The sequence below is a fragment of the Penicillium cataractarum genome, assembly GCF_028827025.1.
Source record: "Penicillium cataractarum strain IBT 29864 chromosome Unknown utg000008l, whole genome shotgun sequence".
Taxonomy (NCBI): domain Eukaryota; kingdom Fungi; phylum Ascomycota; class Eurotiomycetes; order Eurotiales; family Aspergillaceae; genus Penicillium; species Penicillium cataractarum.
In genome coordinates this window covers 4,404,681-4,421,807 of record NW_026622744.1, presented here as the reverse complement: position 1 = coordinate 4,421,807, position 17,127 = coordinate 4,404,681, and the positions used below count along the sequence as shown (strand labels likewise).

General features: G+C 46.7%; 4 protein-coding genes across 4 annotated transcripts; 2 read left to right on the top strand and 2 right to left on the bottom strand.

The window, feature by feature from the left end:
• Positions 1 to 2,348: 2,348 nt before the first annotated feature.
• Positions 2,349 to 2,597, top strand: N7496_010642 (uncharacterized protein; the record flags this gene model as incomplete). The annotated part of the gene is made up of 1 exon (XM_056703555.1): positions 2,349 to 2,597. The coding sequence occupies one exon, from the start codon at positions 2,349 to 2,351 to the stop codon at positions 2,595 to 2,597; it is 249 nt and encodes an 82-aa protein (XP_056552555.1).
• Positions 2,598 to 7,722: 5,125 nt separating this feature from the next.
• N7496_010641 (uncharacterized protein) lies at positions 7,723 to 8,181 on the bottom strand (the record flags this gene model as incomplete). Its single annotated transcript, XM_056703554.1, has 3 exons — positions 7,723 to 7,892; positions 7,957 to 8,105; positions 8,162 to 8,181. The coding sequence occupies 3 exons, from the start codon at positions 8,179 to 8,181 to the stop codon at positions 7,723 to 7,725; spliced, it is 339 nt and encodes a 112-aa protein (XP_056552554.1).
• Positions 8,182 to 9,612: 1,431 nt separating this feature from the next.
• Positions 9,613 to 10,375, top strand: N7496_010640 (uncharacterized protein; the record flags this gene model as incomplete). Its single annotated transcript, XM_056703553.1, has 2 exons — positions 9,613 to 9,904; positions 9,996 to 10,375. The coding sequence occupies 2 exons, from the start codon at positions 9,613 to 9,615 to the stop codon at positions 10,373 to 10,375; spliced, it is 672 nt and encodes a 223-aa protein (XP_056552553.1).
• Positions 10,376 to 10,831: 456 nt separating this feature from the next.
• On the bottom strand, positions 10,832 to 12,561 carry N7496_010639 (uncharacterized protein; the record flags this gene model as incomplete). The annotated part of the gene is made up of 3 exons (XM_056703552.1): positions 10,832 to 11,656; positions 11,727 to 11,814; positions 11,867 to 12,561. The coding sequence occupies 3 exons, from the start codon at positions 12,559 to 12,561 to the stop codon at positions 10,832 to 10,834; spliced, it is 1,608 nt and encodes a 535-aa protein (XP_056552552.1).
• Between the last annotated feature and the right edge of the window lie 4,566 nt (positions 12,562 to 17,127).

The following is a 17,127-nucleotide window of genomic DNA, read 5'->3' as shown; positions in this document are numbered from 1 at the left end:
TAAACCACTGCTTTAACTGCACGTAATACCCGAAAGCAAGGCCTCGACAACTATATCCGACATGATAGCTGCTGTAGATGTATTTTGCACCTTATTACACGTAATTTTCCCGTCGCAGGCAATCATTATCTCAGCACACCGATAACATTTTCGATTCCAGGGAACTAGCACAGTCCCAGCCTTTCGTGCCTGGTATTTTCTCGGCTTTCTAGTTTGTTTTCTTAGCGAACCATTGATTGCTCTGCCCTTCCCAAATTCTAGTGGCATAGCCTGTAGACTTTTTTATATCTCTCGCGTTGTGAATCGCCCGGATTAAAGATGAAATAGTTCTGGCTTGTTAGGCAGCATCAGCCTGTCATTTTTCAATTTTCCAAATTCATTCCTTTTTATAATCAGAATAGACCAAATACTTGAAGCTCCCCGTGGGCGGGTTGTGCCTTAAGGTGCAGGGGTATACCAATTAATATCGTGCGAAGGAGCTACTATGCGAATTTCCTATGTACAAATACCTTGCGCAGAGGGTCTTGCCATAGATCTCGCATCTTCCGGCCTGAAGAAGCAAAAGTACTTAGCGAAAATCCAACACTTGCCCGATTTTTAATTTACTGGCAGAGGTTTACAAGACATTACCTATGCCCTTGTCGTGGCATGGGTTGTGGCATGTCTAAATAGGTCAGTTGACTCCTGAACAAGTGGAATTTTTCATCAACTTTATGATAGACCGATGAACACATAGCTAATGACTTACATTTATTCTCTTCTTCCACTGGGAAAGAAGGCAGTCGCGGATGAGTAGGAAGATTGATGGGACTGATGAGCGGGAGGCCTCACAAGACTCCAAGGATCTACCACGGAGTAGATGAAAATGCATTTTTACAATATAGACAACTCATCCAGAGAAGAGGCTGTAAAAGAACTAAGAGCAAGCACAAGAAATACGAATTTTACGTAGCATTGATTTATATTGTTTAAAAATCTATTTGAAATGTCGAATAATGGACCCGTGCCATTAATTCTGCACCGCCATCATCCGGATTCACACGAGAACCTATCTTTACATGTTATAATGTAGCCGTACTTTGGGTTAAAAGAAAGAGCGAGTCCATGGGGTACGTATATTCTAGTGGGGAGATGTTAGCTTGAAATGAGTCAAGTCAGCTGTGGATAGAATCTGCTCAAGGCCGGCATCTAGATCCGGCCGGGATACTGAGCAGGGCAGAAGCATCCCAAGAAGGAAGCCTCGTCTGATCAGATTTGAGAGTACCACTTGCAAAGTGAAACTGTGATGTCACCTGTACCCTTCCCAAGTTTGGCTCCTGGATCAGAGACCTAAAGCTCCCAGGAGCACAAATTTACTTTCAGTGCTTTTCAATTTTAATTTAATCCTATTTTTCTTGAACAAAATTGCTATAAAAACTCCCTTGACTGGAAGGTGTCCAGCAAAGCATCCCTAGTACGATCGCGTTTAAATCTAGCCATAGTGTGTATTATCTGCTTTCCTCTTAGCCGCCGAAAATCGAGGAACGGGAAGAACTAAGACTTTTTAGATAAATTTACCGGACTTACCAAATAAGCTGATGGGGTTGATTATGTTCTACTTAGATATAGAAGACATAGCTTCCTTGACAAGATCCTGTGTTCAACTCTCCTCCAAGTTGCGGCTCTTCACCCTAAGGTTGAATATCAAATATCGCAACAGCAACCTGCTCCACCTAGTAGTAAAGCGTAACGACTGTATTCTATTCCGGGACTTGATTGATCACGGCGCTAATGTGAATTCGTTTTTTCGAGGAGAGACTGTTTTGATGAGAGCAGTTAGGCACTCGTCAGGGGCTGTGATCAAGCTCTTATATAAGCACCCAAAGTTGGATGCCTCCCTACAGAACAGCAAGCAGAAAGACGCCTTGTGGTATGTCGTCAGATACGCCAGATTTAGTATCGCCAAGGGGCTATTGGAGAAGGTCTTGCATTAATCTAGCCTTGCTCTTCACACGCAATATGGCTAAGCAGGAACGGCGCTACACTTGGCGGTCTTCCTGGGCCGAATTGGTATTGTACGAATACTATTGCTACGCGGAGCCGACCTTTATATCAAGAACTACGCCGGCCACTCTTCACGAGATTTAGCGACCTAGGCAAACCGGGATTCGATGGCGAAATTGATAACATCGCACCCTCTGCTTCCTGTGGCCCTTCGGCAACAAATTGTGGAGAGCGACGATCCACCACTACACCAAGCCATATCACATGGCTCACCCAATGCAATCAAATAACTTCTCGGGGAAAGAGAAGATGATCTACAAAGGTATGATCGGAACGGTGACACACCGCTCTATCTTGCCGTGCGAATGAATTCCCCTGAACTGGTTGATCTTCTCTTGGCCCATCCCGGTATCAATCCCAATTCCCTTAGCAAGAACGGCAACACGCCGCTATGGATGGCATCACGCTTACAGTACGATGAGATTACGAAACGGTTTCTTAGGCATGGAGGTGTGGACATCAACTTCATCGGTGGTCGCGGGAAGTACGACACGCCCTCGACCGCTCTACACCACGCCATACTGAGGCTAGATACAACGATTCTACAAGCCTAGCTAGAGACGCCGGGGGTTGATGTGAATCAAAAAGCCGGAGGATAATCCCCTCTGGAACTCGCTATGGAGTTGGGGCGAAATGATGCGTTGGAGTTACTCGTCGACTTCCCGGGTATTGCCCTTAATGCGAGAGGCGGAGATCCACCTCTTTGCCAAGCCGTGGAGATTGGGACGCTGAAGACAGTCTAGCTACTCGTGAGTCAAGGTGAAAAGCTGTTGGTCAACGAGCGTACCTGCTTGATTAGAGATACCGCCCTATGCATCGCGGCCCGCCATAGAAACGTAGAGATCGTAAGGGCACTATCACAGCACCTTAATCTCAATCTAAACTTGGAGAACAATCATTTTGAGCATCCGTTGCTCCTGGCAGCTAGGCGAGGACACATACAGGTGGTTAACGAACTGCTTCAAGACAGCAGGTTATCGACCCGCTCCATGAAGGACGCGAGTTAGACGGGGAATAGCTTAGTGAGAAGCGCTATTCAACATCAGATCGACTTGCAAAGACGTTTCGAAGAACCGGCCAAAGAATGATAGTAAAGGGGTTCTCTCCAAACGCATAGCGAATCTGAATATCTCTAGTACTAATATATCTCCGTCTATGACTGTAGATGATGATGATTATTTCTTTTACTATATCTTAGCACCTCGCAAATTAGTTTGAATCGGACACTAGGAAAGAAAAATGCTTTCTGAAGGAGGAACAGTTTTTTTTTAAATTCTCTCCGTTCTATACAGTACCCACACGTAATAACCACCAACAGAGTCAAATGCAGTAAATATTTACTTGAGCCTGTCTCCAGGCTTAAGATGCTCGAACCTGGCTGATAAAGGTGTGATCAAAATTTAAAGGTGCCGGAATATTTCCCATTGCCTACGTTCCCTCTAGGTGGTACACACCGATCTGAACTCAGCACCTAAGATCGGTATTAACCGTGGTCTAGCACGACGTCATTTAGACTGCGGACAAAATGTAACCTTTAGATCTGTACCAACATTGCAAGCCTTAGTTGCAAAGTTGTCGTTAGGCTGGTAGTAGGTGGATTCACATCGATATATATGTGCTGGGCAATTAATGGTTGGACATCCACTATAGCTTGGCTTAATCCGGACTCTATACTCAGTATTCGATGGGTCATTGATTTTCGAAAGATCATAATAGACCATTTTGGGGGAGCGACAATGAGTGGTGTTCTCATTTCCGAAACAAGCACTGTACTCTATCTGGGTGACCTTGGAGCTTCTCCACGCTGTTGAGACCTTGAGGGAGCTTCCTACATCGTTAACTGTGAAGCGAAATGGCTAGGAGAGCTTGTGTTAGGGATTAAGCTTAGTGTCCAGGTCTGTGCTGTGTGCTACTCCTTCAACTAATAGAGGAAAGCGGTAATTATTGTGCAAAATGATATTGCCACGCCCTTGGTTAGCTAAGCAGATGGGCGGCGCTAACCAGACGAACAGGCTAAGTGCCCATCGTACGGCACTTTCCACCCGCATAGTACAGTACGGAAGGAGCCTGTCCTCGCAGTCCATCATTGAGAGGCATATAAATAGAATTCTCGCTATGCACCGGATGTAGTGTTTCAACGTTGACATAACCAACAACCGGTACACAAATAGATAGGAATGGTTCCGGGCAGGAGACACCATTAATGCGTCCTATGCCATATGTATATATCATATTTGAGGGGTGTGAAAGGACCATCAACCAACGGGAGACTAACCTTTAGATGAAGGCGTTTATCAACCCAGTGTGCAAAACGCGAGACTTCATCATGCAAAATCTGCCTATGATTAATTGAATATTAGTCTCCCGAACAAGGCTTACGTTGTTAAAGTTAGATAGAGAAGAAATACCGACTATAAAGTAACAGCCCTATCCTGGCCATTCCTCCCAGACCATCTCATAATAGACGCTTCAACCCAGCCACCCGTGGAGAAATGTGAGCGTGAAGACATGTTGCGGCCAGGGCAACCAGATATAAGCGAGGTTGAGATCCCCAAGATTCTCTAGCTCTTTTCGGTAAGAGCTTCCCGACATCTAGAGAATCCCGCTGACGGTAGCAGTCCCACGTCTGTGATGCAGATGCAGAAGAGGAGAAACGAAAGTTAGCTGTGGAACCGTTTCGCGCGGTCCTTGAGGCCTTAGCATAGATGGAGCACGATGACCCTAAAGCGGCGGCTTAGGGTGCTCGTTTATTAAGTCTCTTCCGCCGTCTGTGGGAGTCGTCAGTTTCTAAACAGATCGATAGTCAGCGTCTTGAAGTGGGTAATCAACAGTTACGAACCATGAATTCGCAGCTGTAGCTGGAGGGAAACCATCTGAAAAACACCCACGATAACCAGCTTTATCATTTTCATGCCGTAGAGCAGAAGCTGATGGATGCTCGGCGGGGGGATGTTTCGCTTACTGAACGAGTGGAGCAGCACTTCCACTGGGAACTTGAATGTCTTACCTGAAGATTCACAAGGAGGGAAGAATGAAACGGAGGGATTGTCGTAGTAGGTGGCCGGGGACTGGTTCGTCCGCTTTCTTGAGGATATCACTTAAAGGCAAGCCCGGAAGAAATCAAACATCAGTAATTGCCAGATATGCTTTTGCAATATAAAATATATTACAGAGTGGATGATGCCCTCATAAGTCTTCCCACGAATTTACTCTTTGAACAGATATTTCTATTATGACACATGGTTCAAATTTCGGATAGGACATTCTCCAAGAAGTGTGGCTAGATCTCCATGATCTCTTCTTTGGACCCCTTCTTTGGACCCCTGCTTTGGTAGTGGACCGTACTGTAACTCCCTAGTTGCCCGGATCACCCACAGCATAGTGACCAATTCCTTTACATAAAGTGCATTCATTTACAGAGAACAGCAACCTGACGGAAAGCAAGTGTCTTTTGTCGTGTTTATTGCGTGGCCAGTAGCTCTCACGCACACGTGCTCAGCGATCTGAGGCGTGTCCTTGCATCCATAGAGCTACAGTTGGCCACTTTACCCTGAAGAAGCAGCATAAGTGAAGATAGCAGAAAATTGGAATCTGCAGCTGCTACGGTCAGAACGTCTTCGGGTATAAGGAGGCTTTTATGGCTTACCTCTAGCGATAATAACCAACGATCCAAGACAACACCAATGACGGCGACGACTAGTAGAAGAAGTGAATGACATGAAAGCACAATCGCAATGTAGCTTACTTGGATTGGAGCTGAATACCCCCGCAGGGTTCGCCCTCGTAGCCACCAGTAGAAACCAGACATGGTAATATAATCAAGACAGAGCAGGAAGGCCACTCCAACCCACATGGAGGGGTCGTTAAATGTACCCACCATCGTGACTGCAATCTTACTCAAAATAGAGAATGGGACAAAACACAGTAGCCCGATGGTAGAAGGATGAGGAGCGCTATCCAATCCGATCAGCTGGAGACTGATTCGGCAATACTGATGCGTTCGTGTTAGCTCTTATCTACTAGCCCAGCGTTGCATTAAATTACCCAAGGAATCGGTATGAGCACCGAAATGATTCCTCTTAAAAGAGTGACACCAACGTTGTAGTCATTGGCATTGCTGCAGGTCAAAGTGAAGCTCACGATAGGACAGCCAAAAAGTATGATTCATTGCGTTAGATCCACGATTTGTAGTCGATATTCAGGGTGTCGGGCATGAAAAATTGCAATCCGTATGCCATTTACGACCGACAAGAATGTCGTGAAAACGGAGTACTGGACAGCTTCGGACCACATGGTGATGCTGAGAAAGAAATGTAGGGCTACCTAGGAGACACTTGCGATCGTTATAAATTAAACGGCCGCCCATACTGTACTGGGAACGGTTATTTCTGGACCCGGGAGCATCAAAGGTGACTCCTGGAAAACGAGAGCGTGGGATCTGGGAGCCTATAGAGCTCTGGGAACACTATCTACGCTCCTAGGGCCTAGCCGGGAGTACCCAGGAGCGGAAAGGCCGTTCCCAGGAGCATAAATTCTTTGATTGATTGATTGATTTATTCATAGACTGTCCCAGCCGCCCTATTTTAGCAGCTATGCAGCGTGTAACTATAAGTACAGGTGTCCCCCCCTCGCTTTCAGAAAACAAGTCGTTCCTGGTCCGAATGGCTTCTCCGTCCGCTCCAGTAAGTTACCTCCCATCTTATACTCTTGTTGATCGTTCTGTTTCTATGTACCTGTCGGACCTTTCCTGGCCCTCCCCAGCTTCTGTATACCAAAAATCACTCGTCTTCGCTATATGTATTTGAGTATCGTGGACGGCACTGCTTGGAATTGTCCTAGCAATCCAGTCCTCAAGATCATCTTGGCTGCTTGTACTGCCATTTGCGGGCTACAGAGAACGCGCTTGATGTCGATGCATGGAGTCTTGCCTGTCCACATTCGATGTTGTTCTTCCACCCAATTCCGGCATTCGAGCAGGATTTGTCGTACCGTCTGTGGTCTTTGGCCACACTGACCAATGTCAGTGTCGGCCTTGTTGATGGCGTGAAGATAGGCCCGGAGGCTGATCTTGCCTGTACGCATCTGTGTGATTGCTGAGCTAATTGCTCTGTGTGCCCCGATGTGTGTGTCAAGGACCGCTTTCCCCGGTCGCACTCCGAGCCTATAGAGCTCTCTTCCATGCTTGCATTTCTCCCAGGCCTGATCCCACTCGTTTCTCATCGCTCGGCGAATGGTAGACTTGGTGGTTGCTGTGAGTATTCGCAGGGAGTCCGGTTCTTGGACCACCCCCGGCAGCCTCTTTTGCAGCTTGATCGGCTGCTTCGTTACCGGGCACTCCGATATGTGCCGTGATCCATCGAAATTGCACCTTCCATCCTCGGTTACGGGCCTCGTCAAGTATAATGAAGAGGAGCAGTGTTGGACGCTACTCTTGTATGCAGGATGGAATGACGGAGATATGTTAAGCAAAGCCGCTGGCTATCAACTTCCCCTGACTGGATGTCTCAATATCAGAGCTGTATATAACTTCTTGGAACCCCGAAATTAATACAACTAAAGAAGTTGATGAATCTTTATCTGGGGGTCTGTGACTAAAGTACCTCACGAGGACGGCATAGAGCTATTTCTGGCACCGAGCACAGACTTTATCGGACGAATAGAATGAAATACGAACCCATTTTACAGTGTCGGAGAATAGAAGAAGATTGTATAGTCCCCTTTGATGTCTCCCATGCCTTCAAACTTGATATCTCCTATGCTTTCAAACTCCTCGGAATCAACATTCTCAAAGGCAAATTTAAATAGAGTTACAATGTCTCCAGTTCGTTCCTCGCAGAGGGTGAAGTTTGCTAGCAACCCCAGAAGAACCCTAAAAACCCTAAAAACCCCCAACACCAGTATATGCAAACTCACAGCAACGGCCGAAGACTACCTCGTCAATTTCCTCGGCTGTAGGAGGTTGAAGAATCTCGCTGGGAAAGGAGCTAGCTAGCTCCGAGTGAATTAAAAACCGCTTTTGGTCCTTGCCAACGGAGACCAGGACAACACCAGACTCCATGAGGCTATGTGAACATCAGCAGTAAGAATCAGTACAATTTGTGAGATGAGGACTGTATACCTGTGGTATTTAAGAACCATTTTGATGACAGAAGACCGGGCGTCCGTTTCACCAGCCTAGGAGTATTTTTGAATGTCGTTAGAAGGGACCCGAAGAAGAGATTGAAGGATAGAATTGCTTACTAAGTATAGGGGGCTTTCTTTCCTGAGCGAGCGCTTCTGAAGGGAGAGGAGAGATGAAACCATTCTTTGTGACAGGTGGTGCATTTATATTAAACTCACCAACTGCTAACTATCCTGGGCGAGAGGAGAAAATGATAGGCATGGGCGGCTGCGGCACTGAGGCATTAAGATGGAGATGAAGATGGACTGTGGAACTAAGCCTGATACGGACTAGTGCCACAAGATCCTGGCACCCTGGCACACAGCAGCAAAGCAGGTAGTTCAACGAGAACGATAGAGAGAGTTCTCTCAGTGGCGCAGCACATTGTCTGATGGGGTTTTATTCTGTGTGAGTCATGGACGATACATCCATTTTTGCACTATAACCGAATGGAAGAGATGTGCTCCGACGACCGTGTACTGTACAGCTAGTGTACTTGCCTCCATATTCTCCAGACTTAAACCTCACTAAGGAGTTCTTCGCTGCGTTGAAATGCTTCATTCGGCGGCATCAGCAGTCCTACAAGAGCAATCCTGACTATGAATTTGATACCTTCCTTGAACGGTGTGTTGATAGCGTCGGTGTGACGTGGAAATAAGCGCAGAGGAGCATTTCCGGCATGCTGGCGTACTGTAACCAGAGAGGGTATATAGCATAGCCACAGCAGGATTCGGAATAGTTTTCACCGGTTAGCTTAAACAGCTTTCCATTAGAGTTATCAAAAAATCGTGATACATCTAGGAATCAAGCTTTTCCCAAGCAGAATTTCTATAGCATACCATGCACCTTCTCCTATTTTGACCATGTGCTACATGTTGTCGGTAATTAGCATCTTGGAGTGTTTTTTGAGCCGTTTCTTTAGGCGATAGGAATGTATGCTGGGGCTAGCTATGTTACTGTCTTGGGAATGAGACGCGCCTTTGGAATTCTCTAAAATGTATTATGTGGCATAAACACAAGGTAACAAACGATGATACAGTAGGATTGTAGTGTGGCATCTTGGAATGCTTAATATCAAATGAATCGAGTTTCGCTTGGGAAAGTACGCTTAAATATCGATGACATCTACCTATATTGGTCGATATACTAAGCAATTTTGTTTCTTCATCCATGTACCATCGAACATGAAGCAATCCGACGTCAAGTCTGGCATGTTCTATCGTGAACAGACACTAGGTGTGAATAATCTCTATCTCTGAAAAAAATCCAGTGCAGCATTAATTGAAGATACAGCAAACCTTCGCTTCTTGTTCAATAGAACCGTTGACATCCTGACCTGCGATGGAGGCCCTGACGGCGTAATCGTATTTGCATATCAAATTCTACATGAAGGGAAACCAGTCAAAATCATGCAAACTTATGCCGGAGATGTAGTTAAAGCATTGAAGGCGTTACATGATATGTCATGCAAGTACCTGAAGGAGTTTTCCACTGATTGCGGCCATACGTTAGATGCTGAGCACTTGACAAACTGCCATATAGCTGTGTCTATGCAACCACAGCGTCAGTCTGGGTCGGAAACTCCGGCGCTTTCGGAGGGAAGCAATGTCATTATTGACATGCCCCTCGCAGAGGAAGAGGTCCAGAACGAAGAGCTCAAATCTCATGAAGCGGAGCATGGCCATATAGACCTTCAGAAAGGTATGAAATTAAACATTGACCATAGTTTGACAAATTATGGTGGTACTAACCCGGACAGAAGAATCACCCAGGATGAACACTCTACCTCCAGGATGGAACGTTCCTCGAACAGAAGCCGCTTCAGAGGTTTCTAAACCGGAGCTGACTCCTTCGACTTCAGTTTCTTCCCACGCATGTGGGAGGGGCTACGCAGTACTTGTGGATATTAAGTATCCGTTCAGCACACCTATAGGAGCTCTGAGATTTTTGGAAACCCCCAGTCGTCGGAATCTTCTAGAAGCTGTGGCGCAGGTTTGGACAATGAATGAGCTTCCAACTGATCCATGTTGGCCCATGAAATCTCTGACTGTCCGAAAGGGGAACGCTACGTATGATATCCTGGGTTACCCACAAGATGATGTCAGTAGCTTACTTGATGATGTTCTTGAGTCTGAAAACCTCATCAAGATTGAGTGTGTCTATGTTTTCTAAATGATCTGCTTCTTCAGATATTTTTATCTTCCCTTTCGTTCTGCTATGATGTCTGGAAAGGACTCTGGACCTCACCTGCTTGTACAATAGTAGCACTATGACCCTACCCCCTTTTTGCCTTATCATCAATCGTAGCATTGATCTTGAATGGAACATTTCTGCTATATCATTTCCATCTAAGTGACCTGTTTTGTCCTCGTTTTAGGCTACGTGGATACGGCTTGGTGAAACTGGTGGCTGGTTAGGCAGAGCCATGAAAGGGAGCTCATGTTTTATCACTATGTTAACAATTTGGTTGATAAAATAAGGAAGCGAAATGCAGACCGTGAATGAACCAAGAGAAAATAAACATGAGTGCTCAGAAAATTAAAACCATTTATAGCTACCTTCATCCGTAAAACGTCCTCGGAGATGTCTAGAGTCCTCTCGTGGCCCTAGCACGCGACTTGCGTATCTTTAATTGCTTGAACCTCCAGAGGAGTGCCTTCCTAAAAAACTGGTACCATTTGATGGCAATTGGGCTTTAGCAACAGAGTTCTGCCTTTTCCGACTGGGTTGTCTTGTCGTGGGGCTCGCTTTGCCTTGAAATTCTTCCCTTAGCTCTTGATCAGCAGCGATATATAATTTCTGCGAGCTCGTGAGCGGAACGACGGAAGTCAAAATAAAGGCGTCACTTTCCAAGCAATACAATCCAGGGAAAATGACAAGAGAGTGATCTTTTTGGTATTCAGCCCCGACTGAATCTTCACCGCCCACAGGAAACTGGAATAGGGAATCTTCCTCGGGGGCCCAATCGGTAGGGTCAAATTCTGTCTCATATCTTTTCGTGGAATTCTGGATAGGACGCCAGACCTCAATTGCCCTATCAACAACATTCTTTATCCGCACTCTGAGCTCACCATACTGGGTAGTCGAGACGATTCCATAGAGACAGTGGGAAACAATCTGAACAATAGAATTAGCCCTAGACCGAAGTTCAGCTTCCTGCCCATCACGGTCAATAGAACGTAGAACGGAGCGATAAAAATGCTCATTGTCGGTGTCATGTTTCACGAGCTTATTTAGGTTCATCCTGAGATAGCCGGTCTCAGATGGAAAGTGAATCGGTTGAAAAATTTGCTCGTCGATTTGCCGGGAGAGAATGCCCAATATCACGGCTACACGCATTCCCTTAGCGGCATCGGAATTCGAAGCACACAGGGGAATACGCTGTCTCTGAATAGCTCCATCTCGAAAAGCAGCCTCAGTATCTTGTCTGAACTTGTTCCAGGGTCCGTCGTTCTTCCGGGAAAAGTTAGTTTCAGTTTCGGTTTAGCAGTTGAGGTCATAGAATATATGTAGAATAACCTACTCTGAGATTCTCTTCGTTCAGATCCTGCCGTAGAATGGTCCAGATCTCGCTCACTGCAAAGCCCCAGAGGCTCGAAAAGCCGTCTATTCTGAGCCCTAAAATCAATGACCTGCAATGTTTTGGTTGGGGGAGGTACTAACATTGACTGCTCGTCAATTTGGTGATGTTTAAGGATAAAGGAATCGAACTTCTCAAGTCGACTGTGAGCCTTGAGCATCTTTTCTTCTAGCGACTTTTTGTCTTTTTCAAGATAGCCCCTTTTTGCTTTTTCATCGGAAAGTAGGCTAGTGAGTCTGGCATAACTTTCCTTTAATTTGTCGATTGATGCATCTCTTTCTTTGAGCTTTCTCTGGAAGGAATCAATTTCCAGATTGTGTTGTGCAATCATTGAGCTCATCTTTCTTTCATCCTGAGATCTCTCCGATAACAGCGTTTGTAGCTGGCGCTGAAGTTCTTGGATTCTTCGAGAGATCTCAGCCAAAGATTTACCCTTTTCTGCGTCTTCTTTTTGGAGGGAGACTATTCTTTTTTCTGCGATCTCCTTTTGGATGGCGAGGTCCTGATTCGCTGCGGAGAATCTGCCGATCACAACCGATTCCCTCTCTTTCTGAGCTTCAATGTCCCTCTGCAATCTGGTCAATTTTTCATCTCGAGTACAAATTTGCTCCTGTTGCTCTTTGACCTGACTATAAGTTGCCGATGCGTTCTTGAAGTCGAGATCCAAAGTGAGTTTGCGACAGTGCTCAATTATTTTGTTCATCAAGGCATCATCAAGTTCCGCCTTCTTAGTGACAGCCCCTCGTTGCTGGACTGACTCAGTTGTTGTTGAAGACATAATGAATTTAACGAATAATGACCTAGGCACTGGATTGAGAATAGTGGAATTAACAGGGTGGTGACCGCATTTATTTATAATTTTTCCTACGCTGGAAGCACATATGGCTACACATAGATTTTTGATGTCGTAGACGAACGGTGGATTCACCTTTGTGCACACAGAAATGAGCCTCAGGATTGTAGAAGCTTGGGCCTCTCCAGGGTGTGCTGAGTTGTCTTGCATATGCATGACACAGGGTGACGAGCAACGTGTTCTGGAGCGAAAGGCTACCCTCTCCAACTCAAAGGTATAATACAGGGGTTGAATGCCGCTGCGAGTCATGGAACTTTCGATGCGCCCAATCCGAATCTCATAGTTCGGGAATGTATCACAGCAAAAACGCCTCGCCAGGGCGATCGGTATTCACCAAACAAGGCGAGGAAGACCTGAGCCATTTGCAGCTAGGATTGTGAGACATCCCGGCGTACTTTATGTCAGCGTGACACCCGAGACACAATATACGAGTCATTTCTCCATCGCTTATGGCGGGTATACTTAGTAAGTCACTTTGTTCATGGCTAATAGGTCACCTGTTGAATGAGGCCGAGAATGAAGCGTACGAACGCTCTGTGTGTTCCGCCCCGCCCCAGCACGGTCGCTTTACGTGAAGAAAAGAGAATGGCAGTAGCTGAATCAAATAAATGAACACGGAATTGCTAAGGCGAAGCTGAAACCCTCTTATGCTTAATATAAAATTTGGTATGGGCTTTGTCCTGTGCGTAAATACGGCGGACTATCGTAGTGCATAGTAAGACGAAAAAAAATGGATGGTTCACTCGTGACCAATATCACTGTGTATTCTTTGGGCCATACCGGATTACCTAAGTTGACTCAAGTCAATTTCTTCCGATCTGATTGAGATACAATTACAAAGGAGGAACATAGGACGTTCTGCTGGGATCAGTCAGCAATACCAGAGAAGAGTAGGTCCAGAAGAAATCAAAATCGCAAACATGACGAATAGTATCACCTGTAAGGGTATGTAGTGTTTTGGGGGCGGGCTAGAGCCTGCCGTAAGATGCTTTGGTAGTTACCCAACGAGCCTAGTTACCCAACAGGCCCTGGACTAATAATCGCACTTTCCAATGGTATGTTTGTGTGGGCTTTCCTGCCTTTGAAATTCATAAAGGTATCTCGATTCCGAGAGTGGTTGACCGCGAAGCGGCCAAGAATATTGTCACTTTACGTTCCCGGCAGTCTTCCATTCGGGGTATGCTCTGCATGCATCCAATCTCTTGATTTATCCAGAAGTATCGAAGCAGAGGACCAATTCAGTGGAGTGAGAAGAGAAAGGGCTGGGCTAGATCACTCTTATGGGTGATGCAAATTTTGTTGGGAGGTGGAGACGGATAACCGATTCGGTCATACTATCACTGTCCTATATTCTCGCATACCGATATGAATTGGACCACCTTAGATCTTTTGTACTTCCGGTTACAAACCTGAAGGCTTCGGTGGTATCAAACGACCTATGTATATGGAATGTCAAAAGTTACATCCGTGGAATGTGCCTCTAGCCTTCCCTCTAGGGCATGGACACTACATTCCGGTCTTCAACGTGCCACTCTCACTGAAATACAAACAGTGAGGACGGTTTCGGGAGCTTCCGGAATTCATGGTGAAGGTGCAATCATGCTTGACTGGCAGCATGATGCTAAAGACGGCTCTGAATAACCGACACTTCTTAATGGTGGTGTATACGCTTGCGTAAAAGCCTGATCCGACCCTTACGATGCCTGTGTATAAAGCTGGGGTATATTCCGGGTATCTGAAGGCATTTATCAAGCTGCAAAATGTTGCAAAGCGATCCTGACGAGAGGCTGATATATCTGGCCTGCCAGCATATCTTTCGTGGCCCTAACTCTCAGGTGAGAAAACTCAAAACAGTCAAAGGGTTACTTAGACAAAACGAACCTAGCCATTTTTTTCGCTACAGTCATTTATCGACTAGACAGAGACCCTATCATTACTCAAGGCTACAGCGACCTTGCCTTGTTTAGGTACAGTATGGTGAGTGCAATGTTTGCACCTCGGGAAATTGCCAAATCGGTAGCATGCCTCTCAGACCCGCGCTCAAAGCCGCTCATCCCACGGTGGGTCTCCATAGTCAATTTAGTTTGTACAGGAGGATGGCTTTTTGGCTATATCACTCACACCGCGAAGCACGGACCGATGGCTTGGAGCGGTGGACTAGCTTTTGAGACAGTTATTGGTGTTTTCCTGACGCAGAAGTTACTGGAAACCTTTTTTTTCTTCAAAGCCGCTGGTTCTCTATCGTAAGAAGATTTCCTATTGGGTTACTTGCATGTTTTCTCTTGGTTTACGTATTAAGTTACAATTTTACAAGGAACTACAGGCCTAGAATTATTATGTAACTTAGGTACGAAGAAATACACACGCAAGTCCGGGAAGATCTCTAAATATAGATTAGTGTGTTCTAGCGTGCGGAGCAGGAAAGTTCATCAAAGTGTGGAGGTGGTTGCACCGGTTTCGTAATATAGTGTAATTGGCTGAGAGAAGGTGAAGAATTCTTCTCCGGTATTAAGCGCCGGACTCTAAGATTTCGAGTGGACCGCAAAGAGATTTACTGAGAGGACTACGGAGTTACCTACGGTTGAATTGAACGGTCGTATCGTGAGCGACGCGAGGAAAAAAAAATGGCGGGACGGGCCGAGACGCGAACCGATACTCACAATGCCGTTCGCCACGATCGTTCCGCTGCCATCCTGAACATATACTCTACGGCATCCCACATCGCCAACATGCCGCAAACGCCGGGAACTTGATCTTGCCCAAGTCTATCGCCTTTTTAAACTGCTTCGCTGCCTAGTTTCCCGGTATCGGACAGTAAAACAACTCATGATCGTCCGCCCGCCTATTGCGCCAATAACTCCAACACCGCTCCCGCCACTGCAATACATCCTCCTTCAAAATCTCCTCGTCCTGCAACTCGCGCCTACACTCTGCCCCGTACGTCTTCATCGGCTGCCGCCGCTCGATATCTTGCTGTCGGAATCGCTGCTTAATCCCTACCGGTAACCCTTATTGCTCACACCCTCGCGGGACATCGACACCCTAAATATCTGTTCCGTGTATCCCGCACCGCGAACCACACTGACCGGCCGCGTGGGTGCGATATTGGGATTGTGACTACCTGTGCTGGACGGCGTGCCCACGGGACTGCTGCTGCTACTCGATACACGGCCAATCGACAAACCGTCCGGTATCTTCTCGGTCTCCCCCTCTATCGCCTTATGCTCTAAAACCGCCTTATGCACCTCCTAATCGGGCTGGCATCTATCGCATAACAACTCCACTATAGGTAAATCCTCGTTGCTATCACCGCACGCGCGGCGCTCGTAACCATCCATGACCCCGTCTAAATATCGATCTAATACCCGTCGCCGGTAACCCGGATGCTCTATGGCGATATATTCTCTTAATCGCGCCTGATCCTCCTCCGACTACTCCATCGCATATCCCGGCACCCCGTCTATCTCGGCTGGGATGATCATCACCGTCTCACTGGCCTCGCCATCACGTCCGGCCCGCCCGCTTTCCTACACATATTCCAACAATGTCCGCGGTCGACCGATGTGAATGATACTGTGAATATCCGGGATGTCCACACCTATTCCCAACGTACTCGTGGCCGCTATAACGGCGGATAGTGTCTAGCGGAATCGCTCCAAAACCCCGGTGCGGTCGATTTAGTCTTTAAAATACGCCTCGCACCTAATTATCTACGATATGGCCTACACATGCGGGATGGTGTGCCCGTAAATAATGACACGGCCACCGTGGCTACGCCGGATACGCTCCTAGATGAATGACACCACCGATGGCATCTGAATCCACTGGTCGGGGCCCTGATGCCTAGCGTCGATCGGTGGCCGCCACACTCGGTATGCCACGTTGATCCGCCGCGTCTGACTGCGGTATAAATTCACATTCGACGCCGGAACCTTGATCAACTTCTATCGTTTCTTCCGCACTGGGCGGTAACGTGGCCGTTAAAAACACTATTTACGTGCCCACACCCGCTAACTTGCCCAACCGCTGTAACTGCGGCCGGTATATCTTGGACTAGTTTAACATCACGTGGCATTCGTCGATCACGATACGGTCCAACCGTTGAAACATCATCTGCCGGTTCAAAACCTGCCGGAAATCACCTCCTAATGCCGACTCGGGCGTGACCAGCACGATATTAGCCTCATCGGGGGGCCGCCGACTCTCCCATTCCACACACGATATGCCCCGCTTCCTGGCACCGACGCATCATGTCCGAACGTAATGCAAGTCTCCTTCTACCAAGGTAAGGGTAGGCACTAAACCTATATAACTCTATAGATGAGATACGGAGTATTACTACCCCCTCCACTTCTAGTCTAATTTCGCGCTAGGCGGGATTATGTATTGCATCGCTAGTCATTAAAGTCAAACGTAGTGAGATCCGTGAACAGCTTTAGCAGAGCATACTTTATTTGTTCTCCGGCCTCCCAGCTCTATCTTGTCTGATCC